At 40.2% G+C, this 27,806-nt stretch overlaps 1 protein-coding gene across 10 annotated transcripts in view; it reads left to right on the top strand.

Moving 5' to 3' along the window:
- The window catches only part of AKAP13 (A-kinase anchoring protein 13), a 340,842-nt gene that overhangs the window by 120,731 nt on the left and 192,305 nt on the right, over positions 1-27,806 (top strand). For all 10 annotated transcript variants that reach the window (XM_079914830.1, XM_079914822.1, XM_079914829.1 and 7 more), the window contains exons 3-4: positions 10,215-10,362; positions 22,462-22,758. In XM_079914830.1, coding sequence (XP_079770956.1) covers positions 10,215-10,362; positions 22,462-22,758 — 445 coding nt within the window. The remainder of the gene's footprint in view (positions 1-10,214; positions 10,363-22,461; positions 22,759-27,806) is intronic.

The following is a 27,806-nucleotide window of genomic DNA, read 5'->3' as shown; positions in this document are numbered from 1 at the left end:
TATCATGATTTATGTTAGTTCTTATCTTAAAGGCACTCAGGGTACTACTTTGCCATGACTGTGCCTTATAAACTTGCCTATTATTTCCCTACCTAGAACACTCCAGTAAATTAGGCAGCACAAATGTAACTCTTGTGTCCTTCTGTAATTAAAGTTTGTGGTAATTCTCCTTTGGAATGAATCCCAGTGTAAAGAAGGCCAAGGAACTGCAGTTTGGGGTGCTCACAAAGATAGAAATACAAGATTGCTATTTCTTTGAGGTTTGCTAATATTATATATATATATATATTTTCTTTTTTTAAGCTTCATTACATCCAGTGTTTAAAACCCCTCTGATCTGGCAGCTGTTTCCTGAATGATTTTTGGATTCATTTAGTTTGTAGCCTCTTTCACCTCCTCCCACACCCCTGTCCACTCACTGCAACCACCATCTCTTTCAGAGGGAGTTCTTGTTCCTCTGGCTCCTTCCAGTGGCCTGTGTTTGAGATGACCCTGTGGGAAGCCTCCCTCCCCTGACTTTTGCTCAGTCTTGTGTCCAGTGCTTCCTCTAATTCCTACAGTACCTGAACCTTGCTTTTCCGGCAAAATTATTGTGGCTGAATTACTGCTTTATGTGTCTCTTTCTCCCTTGAAAAACTATGAACTCCAAGAGAGCAGAAATTGTCTTGTCTTCATATGCTCGGTATCTACTGTAGTATCCTACCCAAATGCTCAACCAATCTTTAGTTAAGTGAAGGAGGTGATAAGCAAGACAAACTTAGTGTTTGGCTTATTTGTAGCATTTTATGTTTTGTTTTTTAAAAGGATGCAATGTTTTTGGTTCAGCCCAGCAAACACTGAGCCCTTGCTGTACATCAGGCCCTTTGAAGAGATGTTGAGTGTACAAAGATCAACTAGATAGTCAAAGATGAACTACGTAGTCTCTTCCCTACCTTCACTGTAAATGGCTAAGCTTTCAGAAGGTATCTTCCTGCCTGGGATGATCTGTCCTGAGCCATGAGCAGCACTGGGCACAGCCATTTCTCCCCAGAGGCCTTCCTAGTATACCCCACAAGGCAGAGTTTGGGCACCCATCTCCTCCTCTGCACCTAGAGACGCTGGGTGTTTATGCTAATTATAGCACTTACCCGGTGGCATTCTGTCTATATGCATGTCTGTCTAGTCCTCTGGAGGGCAGGCAACAGGAAGTATTTATAATTCTAGTACCAGTTCATAGCAGAGACAAACTATATTAAATAGAGGCACTTCGTGCTTGTTTACCATGAATGGATGAATAACTTAAGGCCTTGCTAATGGGAACAGAACAGAAAGGAAGGTAAAGAACACATTAATATTGGGCTATTAAATATCTTTCAACTATTTAACTTATCTACTTGATGGATGGACTAAAATAAAAATTTTATACTAGCAGTAAAAAATTATGAAATAACAAAGTAAAATAAACTAAAGGAAGTGTTTAAAGTAATAAAATATTTTCAAATATTTTAAGGCTCATTTACATATAACATTAATGTTTAGTATAATATTCATATTTTCAAAATAGCCCCAATACTAATGGTTAGCAGTCCTATTATATGTGATAGCAATAAGTCATTGGAAAATCCTTTAACTTCAATTAATTCAGTCCAGCTTTCTACCTGATTAGTACAGATCAACAATTATATTTTGCCTAGATCATATCATCCCCAAAGACTTTTTGTAGTTACTGAGGGTATTGTTAACAAGATGGTTAAAATAAAGAGAAATTTGAAATATTTTAGATGGTGGGAAATTAACTGCATCATGAATCTAGGAAATGATGTTTATTTTAGTTATGAGCTCTCTGGAATACTCAAAATGAGAAAATCTAAGTATTTTAAGTTTTTGGCTAAAGAGGGCTCAATTGTGGCTGCCATTAGCAAAGGGAAATATGGTAAGTCTCATAATCTTTCTTGATGGCATTTGAGTTTGAGTTCCTTTTGGGTCCAAAGTATCCTATTTCTGAGTTTGAGGCATGGGAATAGGTAGATGAATAGTATGTTGTGAAAAGACCCATTTAAGGCTGGAGAAAAATGAAACAGTTCTGTAGTTTGCTGCTTTTCTGTCTTTGGATCTCTCCCTTGTGTGTTCTGAGGATTGCTTAAAAATCATTCCTTTTAAAACTGCAAGTCCTTTAATCCTTGCCTCTTTTAGCATCACTGATCCTCTGTTCCCTGATTTCTCCTTTTATCTGGCTGGCCTTTCCCTGCTTGGTTTGTTTCTCCCTGCCCTCCCCTGAAGGAACCCGGGGTCTGGTCCTTGGCTCTCTTACCGTGGAGACTTCATTGATGGTCAGGGCTTCTTAGTGCAGGTTGACTCTCAGATCTGCCTCACCAGCCCAGACCTTTTCTGACAGCCTGTCCTGCTAACTACCTCTTGGATGTATAATATCTACAATTTCCCATCCTGTTGGTAGATGAAACTTGACATTTAGAGCTTATTATTCTCTTTCTCACAAATCATTCCCATACCCCCTCCCTTTTTTCCTTAGACTCCCTTTTCTGTTAATGTTGCTTAATGTTTACTCTCTTCCTATCTTTGTTCAGCCCCCATTGTCAGTTATCATATTTCATCAAATTATTTTCAACCACATGCCTTTCTCACATTTATTTCTTTTTAGATCATCTTGGTACTATAGCAGTTTAAGCCCATTTTGCTTCCTCACACTATGTTTTTGTAATATTTTCCCCAGATGGTTTCCTTGCCTCTAGTCTCTTTTTCCTTCTTAGGACACCGCTGTGAGATAAACCTTTCTAGAACATTTGCTGCTTTTAGCATGTCACCCTCCACTCCTTGACCTCCAATTTTCTCCCAGTACATACCACACAAGGCTGTGTTTTTTTTCTTGCCTACACACAGGTTCAAGTATGAATCTTTTGGCTTGCCATTAATATGCTACGTAAACTGATCTCTGCTACCTTTGTTCGTTCATATAGTTATTGAAAAGCTTCCTGTTGCTACATAGGCATTGTGTGAAGTGCCCCAAAAGACACAGTTCTTGCTTTCCATAAGCCTCAGATGGTGATGAGAAGTATGTACGATGTAGTGGGCTGAGTGTACACTTAAATACACTCTGGCTCTGTCACACATCCTTGGGTCCAAGCAGCCAGTGTGCCTAGGTTTGAGTTTACCCCAAATGTAAGCATGTCTCCTGCCTGCTCTCTCCTTCACCTCCGGATACTTCTGTGTCCCTTGTTTTCGGCACCCTCTTCCTTCTTCCTACCTAATACGGGACGTGTCCACAGCCTCTCTTTCTCTTTTATGGCCTGGACCATTTTGAAGAATACAGTACCCCTGTTCTACCTATAGACCTTTTGGTGTCTGTCACTTGCTGGCTATTGAACATGTGTTTCTTCTACTGATAATTGCCTCTTTGCACATTTCTCCTTTCTGCCACTTAACTCTGTCTCCTGCACTTAACCTTAGTGTCAGAATTGTGGAAAGAATACAGACTTTGGAATCCTACTTGGGTTTGAATCCCAGCTTTAGCCCTTCCTAGCTTTGTTCTTAGACAAGACATTAAAAATCTTCTGGGTTACAGTTTTCTCATCTCCAAAGCAGGGGTAAAGATACTCACCCTGCAGTGTTTGCAAAGCAGCTGGTTCTGCCTCCAACCTGCAGAAAATGGTTGTAGTGAGCCTGTGTCCCTTTCTCCTGTCACCAGTCTCCTGTCGTGTTTATTGTTTATAGAATACTAATTTGTGATTAAAATGGTTGCTGCGTTGTATTAGTTATTTTTCCTCTATTGTTGGGTAAGAGACAGTTGTACAGGGGTGAGGACAGGCTCCATGCTCCCAGCCTGGGGTGGAGTGCCAATGGAACTTTATAAGCAAAGTTTGCTGTTGGTATAGAGCTTTGTCCACATCTGTGATGATAGAGCATAACATATCCCCAGTCCATAAGTCCTTTAAAGCCTTTTGAATTAAACATTTTTTTCCTTATCTTTATGTTCTTAAAACTTTTTGTGTGGAAATAATTTCAAATTTATAAAAAGTGGTAAAAAACAGTACAAAGAATACCCAGATATTAGTTACTCAGGATTACACCTGTTAACATTTTACCCCATTTGATTTATCATTTGCACTCTCTAGCTAAAAACCTAGATACATCCACAGTGTTTCCTTTACTATCTGTCAGTAAGGTGCGTATATCCTGGCCTTTTATCCCTGAAGTGCTTCAGTCTGAATTTTCTAAGACTGGAGCTGCTCTCTTATAAATCACAGTAGGGTTAATTACTGGTTTTTAGTTGTCATGCCTCTTTTAGCCTTCTTTAATATGGGACATGTCCACAGCCTCTCTTTATCTTTTATGGCCTTGACCATTTTGAAGAACACAGTACCCCTCTCCTTTTTAATAGAACGTTTCTCATTTTTTATTTGTCTCGTGCTTCCTTGTGGTTAGATTGAGGTTTTGTGTTCCTGATCAGAGTAATGCATAGGTAATTTTATGTCCTTCTCAGGGTATCACATATGGAGGCACACAGTATTCATTTATCTCTACTGAGGATGTTTATTTTGATTATCTGGTCAAGGTTTTGGTAGATTTATTCCCTGAATAAATACTGCTTTTTTTCTTCCTTGTAACTTGTTAGAAGTCTGGGGGCAGACAATGTTTAAGACAGTATACATATCTTGTTAACTCATCAGAATTTCCCCCTAAGTTGAGCATTCATTGAAAATTTTTGCTGGAATCAATTTCTACCATTATGATTGCAAAATGATAGTTTTACTACTTCAGCACTTTTCCCACTTGGACTGTCAGGCTTCATCATTCCACCATACATAAGAGTTCTCTCTTTTCCTCTTTCTGTCTATTGTTAATATAGATTCATGACGTCCTTTTTTTATTGTTTATAATTCATTACTGTTCTTAATTGACAATTTGGTCTAAAATTGGTCCCAGATTTGGCCAGAGGAAGCTACGTCAATGTGCAGCATGGCAGCATGTCCCCATCCTTTTTTTTCTTTCTGTCAAAACAAGATGTTCCCTTATTTTCTGTCAATTTCCTTATTTTCTATCAAAACAAGATGTTTCAGTCTCATCTTGTACATACCCTGACCTAGACCTGGAAACAGCCATTTCTTTGAGCAGCCTTGGTTCGTTTTAGTGGAGAATGCTATCAGTGACCAAGATCTGAGCATTAGGTATGCTCATTGCTACTGGGTGTCCCTCTGTGGTGTGAGGCTTTAATGAAATTAAAAACTAGCTGCCCTGCATTTCCAGAGGATAGACTTTGCATTTCAGACAGTGGAAAAGCTATAGCTGACTGTCAATCTTTGGTTGCTTTAGGAAATGATTATGCAAAATGATATGTCAGTTGCCGGTACTCTTGTATTTAAAGGGGAGAATGAAGCTAATTGCATGGATGCATATAGTATCTGAATTATACAAGGACTCACTTTGGAGTTATTCTTTTGGTACTATAATATTTACCACCTCATGGAAAGATAATACTTTGGAGTAATGCTCAGTATTTACTTAGTATTACTTACTTTCTTTGTTTCACTTTTCCCTTATGATTCTTGGGTATAAATCTTGTCATTTTGGCAAACTGGGAAATTGATTTGGGAAGACCTGTAAGCCTCCTTTAAGATTCTTGAATAAAAGCTAGTTATTGTTATAACTTCATCATTCTGGGATCCTGCAAGAATATCTGTACTAAATATTTATGTCTGCAAGATATAAAAATTAGCCTCAGAAATGTAACTTAATTTTGCACCTTTTAACTTTGAATATCTGATCATATAAATTATTTGAAAATTTTTTTCTTGGAAACTTCTTATTTTAAAATAATTTCAAATTTACAGAAAAGTTAGAAATCCCATATACCTTAAACCCAGATTCACCAACTGTTAACATTCTGCCTCATTTGCTTAATCATTATCTCTCATTTTTTACCCTGAATCATTTGAGAGTAACTTCTAGACGTGCTCCTTTACCCCAAATACTTCATTGTGTATTTCTTAAGAACAAGGATATTCTCTTACACAACCACAGCACAGCTACCAAAACCAGGAAAATTTTAACATTGGTACAGTGTTAAATGTGTAAACCTCATTCAAATCTGGACACTTGTCCATTAATGTCCTTAATAGCAATTTGTTTTTATTGTTCAGGATCCAGCCCAGGATCGTGTATCGCATTTAGTTGGAAAATCTTTTCAGTCTCCTTAATCTGGAATAGTACTTCAGTCTTTCTTTGTTTTTCATTAGTGACATTCTGGAAGAGCACAGGCCAGTTTTTTTGTGTGTGTTTGTTTTTTAATTTTTATAGAAGGCCTCTCAGTTTGGGTTTGTCTGATGTTTTCTTCTGACTAGTTTGAGGTTATGCATTTTTATTAGGAACACTAAGTGATGCTGTGTCCTCAGTGGGTGGGATCAGAAGACATGTGATGTTAGTACATTTCATTATTTGTGTTGTTAACTTTTTTGATCACTTGATTCATATGGTATGTGCCAGGTTTCTATCTTTCCCTTTGTAATTTATAAGTGAGCAGATTATTTTTAAAAGTAAGTTTTTTCTTTTTAAAATAATCCATCTTTATTTTTAAAAATTGGAAAACCAAAGCACAAAGTAAATTAAAATTGGTCTCAATTACTACCTAGGAATAACTACTATTAAAGTTTTGGGGTCTCCTTTTCTTTCTTTTCTAATATGTGTTTTGAGCACCTGCTACTTATTATTCTAGACAAAGGGAATATCTCAGTGAGTAAAACGTGTTCTCATGGGGCTTACATTCTGGTAAATAATAATAGCTATCATTTATTTTTTTTATTGAGATATAATTAACATATAACATTGTATGAGTTTGAGGTATACAACATAATGATTTGATATATTGCAAAATGATTACCACAGTAAGTTTAGTTAACATCCATCACATATAGTTACAGATTTTTTTCTTGTGATGAGAACAATTAATATTTATTCTCTTAGCAACTTTCACATGAACAATACAGTATTGTTAACTAGTTAACTGTAGTCATCATGCTGTACAGTACATTATAACTGTCATTTATTGAACATTTATTATGTGCCAGTGCACTGCTGTAGGTGCTTTGCTTTTATCAATCATTTAATTCTTAAAACAACCTTATGAGGTAGGTGTGATTGTTGCTCTCTTATGGCAGAGAATTTAGTATACCCCATGTTAAACAGCTGCAAAGTGATGTGCCATACTGTGATTCAGGCACAGACCATCCTCTTAACTACTGTGGTGTGGTAACAAGTTATAAGCCAAGTCTGAAAGTTAGAAAACAAATTAAGGTGGTGATTCTGTTCAACTCTTGGGAACAGAGCTATGGCAGCATTGTTGTCTATACCTGAGATGCTTTGTACTTGCCTAGGGTTTTCTCTTACTCCTCCACTCTTACTCCGTGTAAGCAGTGAGCTCTCTTGATTGGGCCTCCCTAAGGAAATTCTCTTACTTTCCCCCTCTTCCCTTCTACTGACCTGTTCTCAATGATGTGACAGTTAAAAAGAAAAAACCAAACCAAACCCTGATTTGTAGCATTTGCCAATTTCAGTGGTGTAAATATACCCATAATCGTTGACTTCAAGATATCAATGCTACATCACTGAACACAGAATTGGCAAGAGGTGTGTTGGGAAAAGATGTGCAGTAGCACATCATTATAACAGATAAAACAGATGTAAACCTCAAGAGCGTAGATAATAGTAAGATGTGGCAAAAGATTAAAATGTGATGTTTCGAGTATTTATTACATCTCTTTTTAATTTATTTAATTGTAAGCTTATATCATTTACTTTTTTTTTTTTTTTTTTTTTGCGGTACGCGGGCCTCTCACTGTTGTGGCCTCTCCCGTTGCGGAGCACAGGCTTCGGACGCGCAGGCTTAGCGGCCGTGGCTCACGGGCCCAGCCGCTCCGCGGCATGTGGGATCTTCCCGGACCAGGGCACGAACCCGTGTCCCCTGCATCGGCAGGCAGACTCTCAACCACTGCGCCACCAGGGAAGCCCTTATTTACTTTTTAATAATGGCCGTGTTTAACACCTGGCTTGTAGAAATCCTGAAAATATGATGTGCTCTCGCAAGCCTGTACAGGCCCGCTCCAGCATGCCACTGCAGTTATCTTGCTGCTGACTTCCCACCTTCAGGAGCCTCATGACTGACACTGTCTTGCTATCTAAGAGATCAGTGCTATCCCTTCTTTTATCATTCCTCCCACAAAACTCCCTATCTCATTCCTCTAATCTCCACCTAACATCTTCCCTGTTTCCAAGGCCTTGTTTGCCCCACACTGTAAGTCACTCTCTCCCATCCCTCAGATGCTTTTCTCTTCCCGATTTCATTTTTTTTCCCCAAATCAAGTTACTGTGCCCAGTTAAAGGAAGGCCCCAGACACAACTAATATCTTGGGGCATGGAGAGTCTCTCAGCAAGATGGTAGGTCTAATGTAGAGAGAGAATCCTTGATCTAGAAAAGGAAGATCTATTCTTAGATTTCCAGGTTAGAAATCTTAGTGGAAATAATATATATTTTTTTACTTATTAATAAGTACATAAAGGTGATTTCAGTACTATTAATACAGTCCCCAAGATAGGGACTTATATACAAGTCCAAAAGTATAATTCTAAATAGTGTCTGAAGTCAGTGATAATTCTGTTGTACCGACTGTGCTATTCCTGTGTTAGGGTGCTTTGGAGCTTTCGAGTTCAGCAGTCCTAGTAAGTTACAGCTATTTGTAGTTCTTTCTGACTTTTTACAACAGATTGGAACCCCTACTGTATACAGGACGCTACACAGAGTACTGGGGAAAAATAAGAAAGAGACAGGACTATAGGAAATACTTTGAATTTGGTCTTCAGAATCAACCTGCTGGAGCATTTCTGTTACTAGACTTGATCCCAAGTTTGACTTCATGATTTTTGGTTTTTATTATTTAGTGAAACACTACCTGCTGCTCCTTTCTGCTGCTGGCCATTAAGTTGTGGCCACAGGGAGCCATGGTTCTCTGATAGGCTTTATTACTGCTAAAGTGGAAAGGAAAAAAATGTTTTAAGTAATGGGAATTCTCTCCCCTATTTAATGTTAAAATGGCCTGGCTTTCTCTAAATTGGATTTTCCATAATGCATCATTAAGGTTTACACAGTACTAAACCTCAGTGCTTTAAAATCTTTTGTTTATGGTTACCACATGAATTATATAATGTTTATGATTGGGAGAATGGTAATTAGGACTGTATTTCATAGAATAAATTTAATTTAGCCAGTGACCTCAATTTTTAAAAATGTATAAAATTGCTAGAAGAATATTTCCAAATAAAGGACGAAGATGTCTTAACTTCTAAATAGTTGCAGAGTCACGGGCAGAGTTACTGGCACAAGATTTATGTCTGATTCCGTGGGCTTAAGGGAGGGGTGGATAAAGAAGAGTAGCGATTCCAGATGGTCAGGAAACACAAATTGTTGGAAAAGCGCTCCTCCCATCCTCATAGATTAAGAATATTATCCCAGGCTGAGTGGTGAATATGCTTCAAGAATTCTCACATATTAGCTGTAAGAAGAGAAGGTATTATCTCCATTTATATAGTCAAGGAACCTGAGACTTAGAGGATTTAAGTAAAGTCTTTGTAGATGGAATTTAAACCCAGATTTGTCTGGAGCCCAAGCTCTTTGCACTCTACCACTTCCAGGCCAGCTCTGTTAGAGGCTCTCCATGTTTGATGGAGAATGGGTGGACTTGGCAGTGATTCTGTGGGATGTAGAGTTTAGAGAGTTATTGCTGCAAATGGAACACAAAGGTTAAGGGGCATTCTGAGTATAAGGATGTAACTGTTTAATATACTTCCTCCATCCTCTCTGCCTTATTTTTAGATTTTCCTGGAATTTTTACAGAGCTTTTTTAGGGAGCTGTTTTACATTCTTTTAAAATTTTTTTTCCAAGTGAATGTACCATTATCTTGTTGGTTTACTTATTTGTCTAACCATCTCCACTAAAATGTAAGCTTAAAGAGGACAGAGGTCTTATTTTCAGATTGTTTTGTATTCTCAATGCCTAGAATACTTCCTGGCACATAGGGGCTTAATCAGTGTTTATATTTGTATAAACTCACTAGAATGGGCACAGTTTAGATGATACATTTGATTTCCCCTTAAATTAGATGTTTTCTAAAGATAAGCTCCCAAGAGGAACCTTACTAATGCAAACTTGCTTTCTCTTCCCTTTTCCTAGGGCGATTGTGTTGTTACTGTACTGCTCTCTGAAGAGGACAAAGTTGAGGATGATGTAGTGTTTTACTTGGTATTTTCGGGTTCCACTCTCCATCACTGTACAAGTACTCGGAAGGTCAGTTCTGATACGCTGGAGACCATTGCTCCTGGTAAGTATTTGAGTGGAATCTTTACTAGCCTTTATTTATTCTGTGTTCTGGTATAGAGTAATCAGGGTGATAGAACTATTGTTAGATCTTTGTTTTAAATACACTTTAAAGTATTTTATTTCTTGCTTGTTGCACAAAAATCTGAGCCTAACTAGAAATAATTGAAATAAAATGGTGTCATAAATTGAAAGACAGTAATTAAGATCAGCAAAAATATTAATTTATTGGAATGTGGAAGAAAACTAAAACACATTTGAAAGATAAAAGTTCATGTGGTTACTATGGTGTGACTGCATATTTGATTCTGAATATCACTGTGGCAAAAGCAAAGGTAAAATACAATTAGTAACACATTCCTCAGTATCCCTGAGGGAAAGACTAAAAGCCTTCTGTAAAAGCCAAAGCTTCCCCAAATTAACAGATTATAGTTCATGGTGAAATGAATACTTAATCACTATTGCATTTATCCATTTAACAGAATTAAAAGGAAAATGTTTACTTTAAAAAATTCTTTATAAAGTCATTAAGTCATTGCTGTTTCCACCAGAAGCGGCTGATAACTTTGACTGTCTTTTGACTGACCCCAGGTATCTGAAGGTGTATTGATTCGTGTTTGGAAATGAGCTTCTTCTTTCTTTAATTGACCTTGCTTCAAAGTTAATAATTGGTTAATTTTCATCAGAATACAAAAGAGGGCACATTTAGGGGGAACCCCTAAAAATGTTGACAGTTGACAGTTGAACCATTTGCCTTTAGAGAATAAAATGGATTTAGTTCTTATTGAAACATTTCCTGTAACCAGTGATTTTATGTAACTCTGATTCCACTTTGTTGAAATAGATGGTGTAAAAAAAGTATTAGTTTATCAAGCACTTTCAGTATCTGGTCTTGCTGGTATTAGATCAGATTGTCAGTTTTTGGTTGCTGCTGCGCTATTTTCCATACATTATCTTCATGTCTGATGCCTACCAGATCCTGGAAGTTAAACCGCATTCAAGAACTGAGATTATGACAGTTGAAAGCTGTATTTATCCTCCTACTCGACAAAAGTGATTTTGAAAATACAGGATTTAAAGATTCTTGGCAATTTCTATGTATATTCCCCCCAAACTTTTAGGGATAGGAAATTTAGCTAGGAGTTCAGCATAGGTACTGACGTTTTCCCTAAAGAGTATTAAGTATCCTTCTTTGTAACTTAAAGCTCTAGTCTTGTTTCCTGTGAAGTATATCATGTCAGAGAGGCTGATCTGGAACTTGACGTCTGCTCCAGCAGGTGCCATCCAGTGTCACCACTGCTAAACATTTCTTATGTGTGGGTGACTGTGAGAAACAGACCCTCAGCTAGGTAGAATCAGTCAGTCCCTGACTGGGCTCTTATTAGGAAGGGAATGGAGGTAATTTTTATAGACTTATTCTTTTCCTGATTTAGAGGTGCTTTAACAGTTTAAGTTTGTGTATGTGTATGTGTGTGTATGTGTTTGTGTGGGCGTATATATAGAGAGAGCGAGAAAGCGTGCAAGTAGACATGAGAATGTTCGAGGAAGGCCGGCTATTACAAGGACATAGCCCTGTGCCCTCACTGCCGTCCTCAGTCACAGGTACCAGCAGAGTCCAGCCTCCTGGTGGAGAGGGATGTGCCTGGTGGCTCGTATACCTTCAATGACGAGGTACTTAAATTAGTGTGGACTGCAAGCAGTTACTCTCCTTGGGTTCACAGACCCACGGTACTTGGATGACAGCCAAGAGCTCTGGGTTTGTACCACATCCTTGTACACTGTCCCCAGCCTACTGTTTTGGAACTTTAGTTCCCATTTCTTCTCTTGCCTTTGGTCTAACACTTCTTCAGTCTGTTTCAGGCCCCCCTCTTTTCCAGCCCCACCCATCTCTGGGTGTCCTTTGGTACTGACTGACTCTGAGTGCCCTAGACCTGTTGACTCCAGCCAACCAGAATGGGCATTGTATTCTGCTCTTTCCCTCTGATTTGATCTGAATCCTCAGTAATCATTCCTGACCCATTTGCTTGGGGCCTGGAATCACAGTACCTGGTTTCTCCTAATTTTTCACTAATCAGCTCTCCTCCCCTCAAATTATGATCTTAACTATTTACCATATTCTTACAACTTGTCCCCTTTGCCCCCAATTGGCCTGAATGTTCTGCTACTCACCTGAATTCAGTCAGCCTGCTTCCTGAGGCCCCTAATCACAAGAGAGGTGACAAAGGATTAGAGTCCCTAAAAGGCCCTCTTGTTCAAGCAGGCTGAACAAAGAGTAAGGCAGCATGTGAGACTGTGATACGTGCACGGGTCCCAGTGAGCCTCCCTCCTTGGTGAAGTAGAACCTCTGTTAACTGTTGAAACAAAGGAGATTCCTGAGTGGATCTTGCTGCTCTGGTCGTCACACGTGTCATTTTTCTGTTCACTTGTCTTCCTCAGCTGCTGTCCAGATTGGCCCAGTAATTGTTGTGGAGGGGTGGGTAGAGATAGGGAGACTTTCGGGGGTTAAGTTAGTTTTGAATTGCTTGTTTATATCATGGAGTTAATAGTTTCATCTAGAATTAAACTGCCTTAAATCTGCTTTGGGAGATTTCTTTGGCTTGTTCTGTACTTTCCTTGAGGTCTTTACTCAGATATCACCTTCTCAGTGAGGCCTTTCCTGTCCACCTTGTAAAAATATACAACTGCCTCCTCTCCACGCTCCCTGTTCCCCTTCCCTGCTTTACTTTTCTCCACTGCACTTATCAACTTTGGACACATTATATATATTATTTATTTTCTACTTGCCTCTACTGCAGTGTCAGCTTCCCGAGGGCAAGGATTTGTGTCTGTTATGTTCACCGGTATATGCTAAGAAGGCTTTTTCTGTGAATTCCTACCACTTGATGGGACTGAGTTTCTATCGTGTTGAAACTCATCCTGGTTCTCAGAAGCACCCTTCTAGAAAGGTTGTGCATATGTACGTGCATGTGTACACACACACACACACACACACACACACACACACACACACACACACACTTTCTTTTGAAAACTGCAAGTCTGGCTTCTTGAGTTGAATTCTTGGCCTGGGTCAGGGGTCTGTGTTCTCTTTCCAGAGCCACCTCTGATGATTTCAGTGCATCAGTTAGCCATATTGATAGCCTCAAATTTCCTGTCTGTGGAGGGCAGTGTCAGATTAGTCAAGATTCTTCGTGGAAAGTCTGTATTGCTTTGTGCATCCCAGTTACTGGGTAAACGTGCACGGTCTGTTTGCAGCAGCTGCGACCGGGAGGGATGTACCTGCGCCCTTTCTGCTCCTGTGTGGGGCTAGCTCCTCAGGTCCTAGCCATTTTGCCGACAATGGGCAGAAAAAGGGCTTTGTGTCTTGATCTTGCTTTGAATGTCATGCTTCATCCAGATTGCTGGCTCAGATTTTTCTTTGAGTTCTTTCTCTGCGTTGTTCACTGTCAGTGTTTTGTACTATTTTAGTTTTCACTAAAACCAGATGATTGATTGACCTTCACAGACAGCTACTCCTTGATGTTAGTCTGTAACCTTTTATAATTTGGGGGGGTAGGGAGATGAGACATTTCTTAATAGTCTCCTGGAAAAAAACCTCTTTGACTTCAGATACCGAGATTACAGTCTATTTTTTTCCTTTTTTCACATTTTCTCACTCTTTTGCTTGTTTTCTGATGAGAAGCTTACAATGAATTGTGTATGTATGTTTAGTTATAAAGAAATTGTGAAGTAATCTTCTCTTACCTTAACACTACAGAAAGGCTGTAGACGTGATACAATCCTCCTTCTTTAAAAATGAAATTATGTTAAGAGTAGTAGCATCTTAGGGGACAGTTAGTGGGAGCCTTTGGAGGCTTTATCTGCCTTTAAATTGTTTGAATGTTTTAAAAGTGCACATGTTATTTTTAACATATTGAATATAGTAATTTTTAATAAAAACATATTGAAGACTTTGGAAATAATGTCCTCTCTTTTGAAAATAAACTATGTTTGTGCTAATGAACACTAAACAAAGACAAACAAGTGTTATAATAAAATACCACATTCAAAATACCTATGAATTGGCTGGTTTAAGAATATAATTTGCTGTGAAATACATCCTGAAATGAAAATATATCTCTACAGACAAAAGGTGTTGGCATTTGTAATAAATGAAAGTAAAATATCTCCATTCTTTTCTCTTCATATAAAACAAATCCAACCCCAAATCCCATTTTAACAAAACAGTGATTTTCCTTGAGGGATGAAGCCAACATGTTTTCTTTAAAAGACTATAGGACTGGTAAGTAATATAAAGAAATCAGAGTATCCTTGGAAGGTAATTCTTGGGAGATGCGAGGTACTGTCATGGATTCATTTTTATTACTTAAATGTGGATTTCGACCAAGCAGACAGTAATTGCAGAATGGAAAATGAGACAGGATGTTTAGTGGATGCTCATACTACTTTTGTGAAAGGCTTTGGTGCAGAATCTATCATAAAATGAAATCTTTTTTTTCCAGCATGTCTGTTACTTACTTTTAGACTTCACAGCAAGGGATCTTGTTTGACAGGAAAACTGCAAGCATTCACTGACCCAGAATTAGACTCTGCTGTTTCGTATCTTTCTTTTCTTTCTCACTTAATCAAAGGGAAGGTACTATATAAAGTAGATTTGTTATTAAAAAGAAAGGAAAAAGTACATTTACCATGATCAGAAGTCTTTTGTGGCTTAATTAAAAACCAGTGCTTACAGCCCCAGGTCTCAACAAGTAGTCCTGCAGTTAAGTTGTGTGTCTCTCAGTTCTTGTGAACCAAGACTCTGTTTCTATCAGTGGACGTCCAGAGGTTGCCAAATTGAATAACACATTTGAAAAGAAGTTCTAGGCTTTTAACTGGCACAATCAGAGAATCCTGGTGCCCTCTCTCTCTGCCAAAGTAATGAGTTATCCTAAATTACTATCCTAAAATACTCCTACTACAAGGCTGTCTCTAGACAGACATGATTTTATATCTTAAAAGGCTTAAATTACTGTCCCAGTGCTAGTCAGTATATATAGTGGCTATCCTGGAAAAACAAACTGAGGACTAGTTGAAGGGAAGTGTATCTGCTGTCTGCTGTCCTGTTGTAATTGATGCCTGTGTGGATACTTCATCACCTTGGAACTATGAACACAGCACTAGAATGGAGCACACATGTCGCACTGGGGCCAGTATCCCCCCAAGGGGGTGAGAATTGGTTCTTAGGGGAGTTAAAAAAAACTTAACTCTTCATATAGAGAGCACAGATGCACATATACAAATATATGGTATATCTGTGGTATTAAAGTTTCATAGGATGGTTGTGGCAAATAGAAATGTTTATAAAGGCTCCTTGGGGGATGACAATGAATAAAAGGTTGAAAAGCACTGCCTTAGAGTAATAAGCTGGATTATATAGCACGTCACATTTTTAGTGTTAATTAGCCCCTTTCTCCCCCCAGATGTATCTTTGATACCTATCCCAAATTTGCACATCTACCATTAGACCACCGAAAACTAGCAGTAGGTACATACTTCTGCACATAATCCTATTCCTGTTAGAGTGTGGGTCTGAAGACTGAAAATTTCCTTCAACCCTGTATAGCTACTTCAAAGGGAAGAAAAAGACACCAAATTTTTAAATACTTTTGATGCCAAAATGAAGTAGTAAAAGATATAATTTTTATATTTTCCACCTTGGCTACAAATGCAGCCTTCTGGTAGGAAATGACTGAGTGGGCCTGGACTTGGTTGGCCCAGCAAGCACTTGCAGGGTTCCTTTTTGGATAGCTGGTGAAACAAAGTCCCAATTGTTTCCTTCTCCAAAGAGAAGGCCCGGATGGGATGTGTGCCACTTTTAGCCTAATAGGAAATGAAGTAATTCTTGGGTCATGCTTCAGCAGTTCTGTTTATCTGCAGCACTGTTTCGTTTCCATGGATATGGGTGCTTCATGTAGTGATAAGGAGCCTGCGGAAAAGCTCTCCAACCTCAGGAGCACACACCTCCTGATGTGTGAGCTTAAAGACGTTTGGATTAGATGCTTTTAAGAGGACCATCAGCAGTTACATTTTTGTTTCCCATCTAGGTGCTGCTGGTTGTGTGTTGTTTATTCGGATTCTTCCTCCTTCCCTTTGTTTCTTCAGTTCTGCAGTGTCAGGGGCAGCATTTGCTGTGTTGGGCTTATGCAGAAGCTCTTGATAGAGTAATAGGCATCTCTTTTCCTTGAGTCACCTGAATAGGAGGATTTTAATAGCTAATACTGATAGTAAGTACCAGGTTTAGATGCCTGTTTATGCCAGGTGTCTGCTTTGTGTACAGCCATCTCTGATTTTTTTTTTTTTTAAATAACCTGGAAGGTTGGTGATGTTCCCATTTTTGTGCACAAGCAAATAGACTTCAAGGTCGAGTGACTTTTTCAGGTTGACCCAGCCTGTTTGCAGTGGAGGTGAGACTTAAACCTGGTATCTTCTGACTCTACAGCTAGTTGTCAGCATACATCAGTACCTCTTACAATTCACTCAGTAAGGGTTCCATCTCTCCCACCCCCAAATTTACTTCATACTTCTGTTGTAATCAGCTCGGACCTGATTGTAGCATATATTCAGAAGTCAATTTTAAAAAATGGAATTGAGGTTTAGGCCATGTTCCTTAACAGTTCATCTCTCTTCCCGTGTCTCAATCCTCTGTGGGTATTTCCCTCAGAAGCAGCTCAGTAAAATTTTCAGAACTTCCCCTTTTAAAAGGACTTGTGATTTTTATTTTCTTTTTTTGTTACCAGGAAATTGAGTGGAAGGAAAAACACCACGGAACCAGCTGCAAACCTTGTTACTCTTCTTTATGCTGCAGCTTCTGTCTTCATGTAAAAAGAAGTTAATTGTGGTTATTATGTCGAATTGGATATAGTTTCCCATCCCCATGTTTTTGCCCTGAAGATGTAGACATCGTTAATACTTTGTATTTTGTGTGTACAAAGGCAGTCATAAGACTAATGGCCCCTGAAAACAGTTGTGTCTTTAGAGCTAATTTATGGTAGTAAGAGATTTTATGTGTACAGATGCAGTGACTTCAGTTTTATTAATGGGTCCATATTACATAACCTTTGTTTTTGAAAAATGTTGATTTTTTTTTCTAGATGCTTTATCTGAAAGGTCATAGGGATTAAAAACTAATCTTGTGAACCATTTGAGCCTAATAGAAAACGTGAATATGAGACAGTAGCCCTGCCAGCCTTGCGAGGTGGTTTTCCAGACAGTAGGGGAGGCACTTTGCTCGAGCTCAGTAGTAATTCTTCCAATTTACTGAAAGTTTAATAAAGACTGAGCCAGGAAACCCTCAGTTCTTCACTCTTTTAACCCTTAGTTTTTCTTTGGAAAAAGAAGCCTATAATCATACCAAACAAATTCCAGATTTATGGCACATTTTACTTAGGATGATTCATAGTTTCTCCTTCAGATTGTGAGTTCATGTCTAAAGGGAAAATATTGGGCTAACAATTGGATGGCTTCTCCTAGATATCTATTTCATGGCCTTTGCTGACATTCTACCTTCTCTAATACACGGTTTTGTTTTAGTTCTACATAAATAGAGCAGATGATAGTTTGCCCATCCACCCATCCACCTTCTAAGAGATTCTGCTAAAGCAGCAGAAAGAATTATGCGTGCTTATGCTGCTAAGCACATGTGCACACACAGGTGTGTGCACATGTGCTCAGACATACACACCCCTAAACCACCTTCTGTTTCTCCCTCTTGGTTTTCCCCACCCCACCCTAGCCAAGTAAAGTCATTTTTGCAATTTCAGATAGATTTCTGTGTAGATGTATTACGCCTGCACTTTCCAGTTTTGAGTTAAGGTGGTATTGCTTCACCATGGCTTTTGGCCGTGTGCGTGCGTGCGTGTGCGCCTGTGCAGGAGAGTGTGAGATGAAGTTGAAGATCTGGACTATGGCCTGGACCCTGTGTATATACAGGAGGTGATTTTACAGAGCAGCGATGATGTTGACTTTTAGCAATGGTGTGACTCGCTTTCTGGCTCAAGCTCTCAGGTGTCTCAGACACCTCTGCACAGGCTTGGGGAAGGAGACGAGTAAGAAATAACTGTTTGGATGGGTGGGGCAGTGGATGTCATTATTGTAGGTTAGTTTATATCTCTTCTAAGACAGAGTGTGTTTAAGTTTTGAAGGTAGAATTCAATTTGGATCCCACATTATTCACATTCTCATCATTGAATTGTGAAACCTGTAAGTTTAGTTTTTATTGACATTTATTCGTATCTACCTCAAAGGACTGTCAGGAATTTAAAAATGAGCTTAATCCTGAATAAATGGGAAATGCTATCATTACTGGTGAGATTCATGAATGAGAGCCACAACATTCTTAAAGTACAGTCATCTGTCAGTATCTGCAAGGGGATTGGTTCCAAGACCCCCATGGATACCAAAATCTGCAGATGCTCAAGTCCCTTAGTTGGCCCTCTGTATCCATAGTTTTGCATCCGGAGATTCAGCCAACCATGGATCGTAAATATAGTAGTACATATATGTAGTATTGAAGAAAAAAATCCACATATAAGTGGACCCAGGCAGTTCAAACCTATCTTGTTAAAGGGTCAACAGTAATTATCCTGACTGAAATATGTATTGCTGTGTCTGTCTGTCTGTCTAGTTTGATTGGAAGTGAAATGAGCCTGTATATGTTGTTTTGGGTGATAGTATTACAGAATTTGAGAGTCTTCTAAATTACAGCTCTTGACTTACGAGATTAAGATACTCTCCAGATTTTAAAGTGTTAGAGAAGTTGTCATTTACCTCAGGCCACATAGCTTAGGAAGTAACAAAATAGGTTTGAACCCAGGTCTCTCCTCACACGAAACATCTAGGTGTAGCCTAGTTAATATCTTCCTGAAACTGTCTTTTGCAGAAATTATTCCATCCCTTGAACTTGCTCTCTGCTTCCATTTTTATGTTTTTGAAACTGTTTCTTGTTCCTGGAATCTCTTCCTAAGTTTCTGTCTCTCCCCACCTTCTGCCTGGTAAAACCCACAGGTTTGTACAGCTGGGGAAACCATAGAGCCTGCAGAGGCTGCCCTTATTCTGTACATGAAGAAATTGAGGCCTGGAGAAGCAGAGATGATCTGAGGTCATGCAACTTAGGAGTCTTATAGTCAGGATTTGAGCACAGTGTTTTCCTTCCTTTCCTGTTAGTTTTTCCATGGTACCTTTATTTCCCATTTAAGCCTTCTTGTCTCCGTGAATCTTGGGTGTAGGGGCAGACAGGAGAGCAAGGAAACTTGGGTTCAGATTCTAATTCTGCCACTTAGGAGCTTTATAACCTTGGACAAATTACTTAACATTTTTGTGAATTGATTTCCTCATCTGGCAAGTGGGGATAATAATAGTACCTACTGCTAGGGTTGTTATGAGAATTAAATGAACTGTTATTAGGAAATCACTGAGGATGGTGCCTGGCACAGAGAAATTATTAGAGAAGTGATAGATAGATTAGATAGATAGATAGATATTATTAGAGAAGTGATAGATAGAGAGGGAGGGAGGGATAGGATAGGACTATGCATCTGAGTTCTGAGGGTTGCAGTAAAGAACCGCTGCGGTTGGAGAGTTGGGAGCAGGATGCCTATGGAAAAGGTCCTTCTTGACTGCCACCTTTCTTTTGCTCACCTGTGAAATGCACTGGTCCTCTCTGGCGAGTCGCATGGTATGTGTTTCTTTAGAACCCACCCCATTTTGCAGTGATCTGCAGCTTGGTTGATTGCCACCTAATAGACTATAAGCCTCTGGAGAGCTCAGATTCACTGTGATTAGCTTCTGGTTACAGTGTGCTAGGCTTGGTGGATGTCCACATGTTATTTTTGGCTGCACCGAACAGCTCACGGGATCTTAGTTCCCCGACCAAGGATTGAACCTGGACCCCAGCAGTGAAAGCACCGAGTCCTAACCACTGGACCGCCAGGGAATTCCCCAGATGTTAGTCGTTAAATGTTACAGAACAGTTTAGAAAAACTACTTTCTGCCAGAAAAACACCCAAACCTTTATTACCTGAATCAGTTGATTTGTTTATCCTGATGTTGTTGTCTTAATGTAATTAGGCTGGCTGCCCTTCAAAGAAAGATTAAGATTCTTTTTTCTGATTTCATTTCACATAGTAGACGTATAAATTCAGCATATTTATTGAATTGAAATACAAACATGGGTGTATACACACCGCCGTGCACATGTGTGCACGCATGCATGCCAGAGGATGCTTCACTTTCCCACAGCCTTCATGGAAGGAATTCCACTGGGAATGCAGTGGGAGCACCTTGGTGGAGTTATGCGTTTGTGTGGAGACTGATCTCGGTGGTTCATGGACCCGTTCCTCTTGCTTAATAGTCATACTGGCCTGTCATTCCAAGTGTTGGGCTCCTCACAGGTAGGGATGTAGCTGTCACCCCTCCCTCTTTATAAGCAATGTGTTACAAAACTTTTGCATCATGATATAATAGGCCATGACCTTTGGCATCCGACTTGAATTTGAATGATGGATTCTGCTTCTTCACATGTGTGTAAACTTGGGCAAATTACTTCTTGAAGTCTCAGTTTTCTTATCTGTAATGTGAGGACAATATGCACCTCATAAATTTGTTGTGTAGAGAAAATGACATGTCAGATGCCTGGTATGTGGTAGGTTCTTGGTTAGTAAGTATTGATGCTTGTTACCATCCTCAGATTACACAGCAGGGAGAGATTTCTTTTGTCACAAAGTAAAGGCTTAAGGAGGCCCCTGGGGAAAAAGTATATGTGGAAAAAAATAATTGTTTTCTCTTTCAAAGACAGCAGAAAGCTTACTTTGTTCTGTGAGGTGTGAAGCCTCGTTGGCTGTGCCCGTGGTCTGGAGAGCCAGATTCAGGGACCCTCCTCCTCACCCCGCTGCTGGGAAGCGGTCAGTGCGAGCCGGTGGGCTCAGGGGAGCCCAGGCCTCAGGTGCCTGCAGTTTATCAGGCAGCGCACCAGGGGGAGCAACTCAAACAGAAGCATCAACTTCATTTCCTTTTCTTTTTTCTCATCAGAAAGATACTTATGAAAGAAATGATGATGTTAGGAGCATAGTTCCAGCTAGTTGAGATCAGTGCCTGAAAGTTGAGGAAAAACGTGTCTTGATTAATATTCTATATCTTGGAAATACTTAGTTCTGTGAGGCTGAAAACCCAGAGAAAGTCTGATTCTCCAGGAAGGCCTCCCCACGGGGAACACTGCTGTTAAACCTTCCTGGTCTTACTTGAGCAGAGCTCTTTGAGGTGACACGTAGCTTGCTGCCAATGTCGCAGCTCGTGAGGTCTCTGCCCCTCTGGACAGTGGGCACTGCAGTCTCTGGCATGCTTGCTTCTCCTCAACCAGGTTGCTAGCCACAGCATTGTGTCATCCCTGGGTGACCTGGGTGATTTGATTGAAGTTCTCTTTACGTTACAGGAAAGAACGTGTATCTCAGAGCAAAAGTTATTTTCTAGGCTTTGAATTGCTTCATAATAGTAAAATAAAATCAAGTCGTTTTGTACTTTTCTAAGTGCTTCCTCATTTGCTCAGTTGTATCGTAGTGAAAGTGAGGCAGGTTCTGGGGCATCTATACAATTCCTGCCATGTAACCTGTATGAGTGACTTTTTTCCTGTTGGGTTTTCGGATCCAGAGCAGTTCGGGAGGGGTTAGACTTCCCATTGTACGCTAGGCCTTGCAAGGTCCTTCAGCTTTCATTCTTTAATTTGTTCAAATTGAACCGCTGTAGTTCAGTGTATATTGAGATTTTCAGAGACTGTTAGTACCAAACACTACGCTGCTGGCACGGTGGCAGCTGGAATACAAAGTTATTTGTTCTTTGGTAGGGGAACCAATTCATATTTGCAAATAGCAGTTGTAAAAATGAGTTGGAAATGGAGTTTTAAGAAGTTTGGAAGATTGCTGTTAGAGCTCGGAGGAAGGAGAGGTTTGTTTTAGGAAGGGGAGCTTGTATGTCACGCAGGAAGAGCCGAGAAGCACCCCCCCTCCCCGCAGTGTCCTCCTTTCAGGAGAGGGCTCTAATCCTGTTTTCCTTGCTGCGTGTGTTTCCTTAGGTCATGACTGCTGCGAGACGGTGAAGGTGCTGCTCTGTGCTTCCAAAGAGGGCCTGCCTGTGTTTGTGGTGGCGGAAGAAGACTTCAGGTTCATCCAGGACGAGGCCTACGATGCAGCCCAGTTCCTGGCAACCAGTGCTGGAAATCAGCAGGCTCTGAACTTCACCCGTTTCCTGGATCGGTCAGGACCCCCGTCCACGGATGTGAATTCCCTTGATGAGAAGGTTTCCCTGGCGTTCAGGCACCTGAAGCTGCCAGCGGAGTGGAATGTGTTGGGAACAGATGCAGCTTCGCATGGTAAGAACTTCAGTGACCCACAGTCTCTGAATTTGGAATTCTTGTGTTTTTGGATGGGGCTGCTTTTATATGGCGATTGTCTTCACATCTGCCACGGTGGCTGAATAGACCTTGCAGTTACTATAGCGGAGTGACCTCGGTGGCCTCTCTCCTGGGTTCTTCAGCTTAGCTGTTAGTCCTGTTCTTGCAGTGAAATGACCCCAGAGAGAGCTTGCTGTTGTCGTCGGCAGCTCTCATTTAAAGTAGAGGGTGGCCAATCAAAAAATGGGCAGAAGACCTAAATAGATATTTCTCCAAAGAAGACATACAGATGGCCAAGAAGCACGTGAAGAGCTGCTCAACATCACTAATTATTAGAGAAATGCAAATCAAAACTACAGTGAGGTATCACCTCACACCAGTTAGAATGGGCTTCATCAGAAAATCTACAAACAAATGCTGGAGAAGGTGTGGAGAAAAGGGAATCCTCTTGCACTGTTGGTGGGAATGTAAATTGATACAGCCACTATGGAGAACAGTATGGAGGTTCCTTAAAAAACTACAAATAGAGTTAACCAAATGACCCAGCAATCCCACTACTGGGCATATACCCAGAGAAAACCATAACTCAAAAAGGCACATGCAGGGCTTCCCTGGTGGCGCAGTGGTTGAGGGTCCGCCTGCCGATGCAGGGAACGCGGGTTCGTGCCCCGGTCTGGGAGGATCCCGCATGCCGCGGGGCGGCTGGGCCCGTGAGCCATGGCCACTGGGCCTGTGCGTCCGGAGCCCGCGTACCGCAAAAAAAAAAAAAAAAAGACACATGCACCCCAATGTTCATTGCAGCACTATTTACAATAGCCAGGTCATGGAAGCAACTTAAGTGCCCATTGACAGAAGAGTGGATAAAACAGATGTGGCACTTGTATACAATGGAATATTACTCAGCCATAAAAAGGAACAAAACTGGGTCATTTGTGGAGATGTGGGTGGATCTGGAGACTGTCATACAGAGTGAATCAAGTCAGAAAGAGAAAAACAAATATTGTATATTAACGCATATATGTGGAACCTAGAAAAATGGTACAGATGAACCAGTTTTCAGGGCAGAAACAGAGACACAGATGTAGAGGACAAACGTATCGACACCAAGGGGGGAAAGTGGTGGTGGTGGGATGAATTGGGAGATTGGGATTGACATATATACACTAATATGTATAAAATAGATAACTAATAAGAACCTGCTGATAAAAAATAAATAAAATAATATTCAAAAAAAACAAAATAAAGTAGAGGTTGGCATGTCGCCCTTCCATGGGCCCAGATTTCAGGCTTGATCTCCTGTGTGTAGAAAGAGACCTGACCTTCATGAGGAGGGTAGCAGAGTAACTTGGGATACTTCTTTCATGTTTAATTATCAAAGCAGGGTTTTCCTTATTGTCTTCTCAAGTTCTCTAGAGAGTCCACGAAGTTGGAGGAAAGGAAAAGACTGGGAAGTAATTGGGGGGCAGCACGAGAGCAGGCTGAGCTCTGGAAAACCCTGCACATTTTTAACCAGAGTATTTTCACTCTTGTTTATTTTATCTACTGGCTCTCCATATGAGAGTTCATTGAAGGAAGGGCTCTACTTTTTAAAAAACACTGATGTAGTAAGTATCTATTTATGTTCCTCTTATTCAGACAGGGGATTTCCTGTGTAATTATTCTTGTGGCAAATGACATCTACTAGATATTGTGAATATATATGTATGTGTACACACACACACACACACGTATTTAATGAAGCAACATATACCTGGAGTCCAATAAATAACATCATCTTTCCCTCCTGAGTGCAAATCATGGAAAGATTTAGGAGTTACACAGAGTTTAAAATGTTTGCCTTTTTCCTGACAAAAGCTAGATTGAAAGGCTGACTTCAGACCGCTTGCCAGAAGGGGTTGCATATCCTTCCTACTTTATTTCTGAAAGAGCTGGACAATCACAGGACTGCCCTTCAGCGTCCACCAGCTTTGATTATTGTGTTATGTAGGGGAGCACCCAGAAGTCACCCTCCCCACCCCCCCGCAGGCAAGCAGATCCTGAGGAGAAGCGCTGAGCCAGGGGCACGCTCAGTTCCTGCTCCCACAGACCTGTCAAGTAACTGTTCTTCCTCCCGTGGAAGAATGGTGAGGAGGTGTTTGCTAGTTTGGGCTGTCTTAAACCCACTGAATTTAACTATTAAGACAGTGATCAGCTGCAAGAATGATGTCCCTCACTATTACTGGCTTCCTGTCAAGGTAACGACCGGGGCCCTCCTGCCAGGTAAAATACAAAAGAAAGAGTGGACTCTAAAATGAAGGGAAAAAACACTTGTCCCTTGTCCCTTTCTTATTAATACAACGTCTCAGAAACCTCTGCATTGCTGAGATCTAGAGATTAAAATATTTGCCATTATACAGGACACGGGCACCTTTTCGGAAATCTAATGTTTGGAAACCTAGCTCATGCTGTTTCTGTGTTGTGATCAGAATGATTATTCTGGTTGACCTTTATAAATCAGTATCAGAAAGGATTTCATTAGTTATTTGTGGGGCTTAAAGTTTATTTTGTGTGGTTTTGCTTTGTCCTGTTTAAAGAGGGTACAGGAATTGGATAGTTGGTTCATGCCACATGATTGGAAAGAACTGTTAGAAAAGCACAGGTCGGAGACTTTAGGCATATCCTTCCCTTCTCTGGGTCTTAGCATCTTTGTCTTTAATAGGCAGCTCGCCAGCTTTAATGTTTTTATAGTCTTTCCATGTGCTTCTGAAGTTTCTGATGTACAAAATTGTTCAAGCAGTGCTAGTGAAGACTAAATCAAATTTGAACACTTACGGAAATGCCTGAAAACCACAATAACGTGCCATTACACACCTTTAGGAAGACCAAAATTAAAAATACCAAGCACTGGGCTTCCCTGGGTGGCGCAGTGCTTGAGAGTCCACCTGCCGATGCAGGGGACACGGGTTCGTGCCCCGGTCCGGGAAGATCCCACATGCCGCGGAGCAGCTGGGCCCGTGAGCCATGGCCGCTCAGCCTGTGCGTCCGGAGCCTGTGCTCCGCAACGGGAGAGGCCACAACAGTGAGAGGCCCGCGTACTGCAAAAAAAAAAGCAACAACAACAACCAAGCACTGGCAAGGATGCAGAACAACATCTCATACATTGCTGGTGGGAATGCAAAATAATACAGCCACTCCAGGAAACAGTTTGGCAGTCTCCTACAAAGTTAAATGTACATTTACTTCTTGAAGTCTCAGTTTTCTTATCTGTAATGTGAGGACAGTATGCACCTCATAAATTTGTTGTGTAGAGAAAATGACATGTCAGATGCCTGGTATGTGGTAGGTTCTTGGTTAGTAAGTATTGATGCTTGTTACCATCCTCAGATTACACAGCAGGGAGAGATTTCTTTTGTCACAAAGTAAAGGCTTAAGGAGGCCCCTGGGGAAAAAGTATATGTGGAAAAAAATAATTGTTTTCTCTTTCAAAGACAGCAGAAAGCTTACTTTGTTCTGTGAGGTGTGAAGCCTCGTTGGCTGTGCCCGTGGTCTGGAGAGCCAGATTCAGGGACCCAGCAAAAGTGGGATTGACCCAGCAATCCCACTTTTGGCTCTTTGTCCTAGAGAAATGAAAACTTATATTTACTCAAAAAAATCTTTTCACAAATGTGCCTATAGCAGCATTATTTATAATCATCCCGAACTAGAAACAACCCAGATCTCCCTCATTGGGTGACTATGTATGCAAACTGTGGTACATCCATACAGTGGAATACTACTCAGCAATAAAAAAGGAGCAAACTGTTCACATGTGCATCAACTTGAATGCATTTTAAATGCATTGCACTAAGAAGTCAGTTTCCAAAGTTATTTACTCTACGATTCTATTTATATGATACTCTAGAAAGGGCAAAATTGTAGGAACAGAAAATAGGTTAGTAGTTGCCAGGGGCTAGGAGTAGGGAAAAGGTCTGACCACAGAGGGGTATCATGTGGGAGTTCTTTGGGTGTTGAAATGGTTTTGTGTCTTAGTGGTGGTGGTTTTAAGAATCTATGCGTGTGCTCAAACTCAAAGGACTGTTCACCCCCCAAAAGTGAATTTTATTGTACATAAACTAAAAACAAAAGAACAAAAGAAATTGAACAAGTTAACTGTATACTTTACAAGGTGAAATGCATGCAAGGGACTAATGGCTGTGATTTCAAGTGCTGGATTCACATTCTGCAGTTGAAATTGTTCAGTTAATTGTGGATTAGAATCTGCAAACAGTGGGTATTTTAAGGCTGAATAGCATCAATTAAGAGGTCTTTGCTTGCTGTTGGGGGACAAATGCAAAGGAACACTCTGCTTACAGCAGTGAGTTGCACATCAGATGCTTTTTTAAAGGTGTTTAAAGGAAGAAGGTACGAAGTCAACTTATTGCCTGGGATAATCATGCAGCTAAACAGGGCACGTTGTTACATAACAGGACTACTTGCTGTTGAAAGCTAGGATGTTTACAGGTGTTCCAGCCTGATACTTGTACAAAGGAGTCATGTAAGATTTATGGTTAATCCTCCCACTCTAATCGTTTAAGATGTAGTGCTTTTTAACTTTTTTTCAGGTCAGTGACTCCTTTGAAAATAGCTCGGATTTCTCCTCAGGAAAAGATATACATAGGGGCTACCTGCAAAAATTTACATATTGTTTCAGGGATTCAGTCTCCCGGAACCGCAGGCGTGAACATGATGTTAAGAACTCTTGGCTTAGGCTTGATATTGTAAAGTAGAAAGAGCATAGGCTGCAGGTCAGTTTGTTGATATCCGGTCTTCATTGCAAGAGTTTGTGCTGAATACTTAATCTCTCTGTTTCTCAATTTCTTCATCTGTAAAATGGAGGAAAATATATCCAATAGTGTGTGCTACTTTGCAGGCTCTTTATTTTTAATGTACCGTGACCAATGTCCAGTAGCCTTTTGAAGACAAAACACTGGTGAGCTCTGATGAGGGAAAGTGACATGTTCTATAAAAGGATAAAACAGTATAGAACTTAAAAGAAAAAACCTCTTTGA

This window comes from Stenella coeruleoalba (assembly GCF_951394435.1).
Source record: "Stenella coeruleoalba genome assembly, chromosome: 2".
In the NCBI taxonomy this organism is placed as follows: Eukaryota; Metazoa; Chordata; class Mammalia; order Artiodactyla; family Delphinidae; genus Stenella; species Stenella coeruleoalba.
The sequence above is the reverse complement of the archived record's forward strand: the minus strand, read 5'-3'. Positions and strand labels throughout refer to the sequence as shown.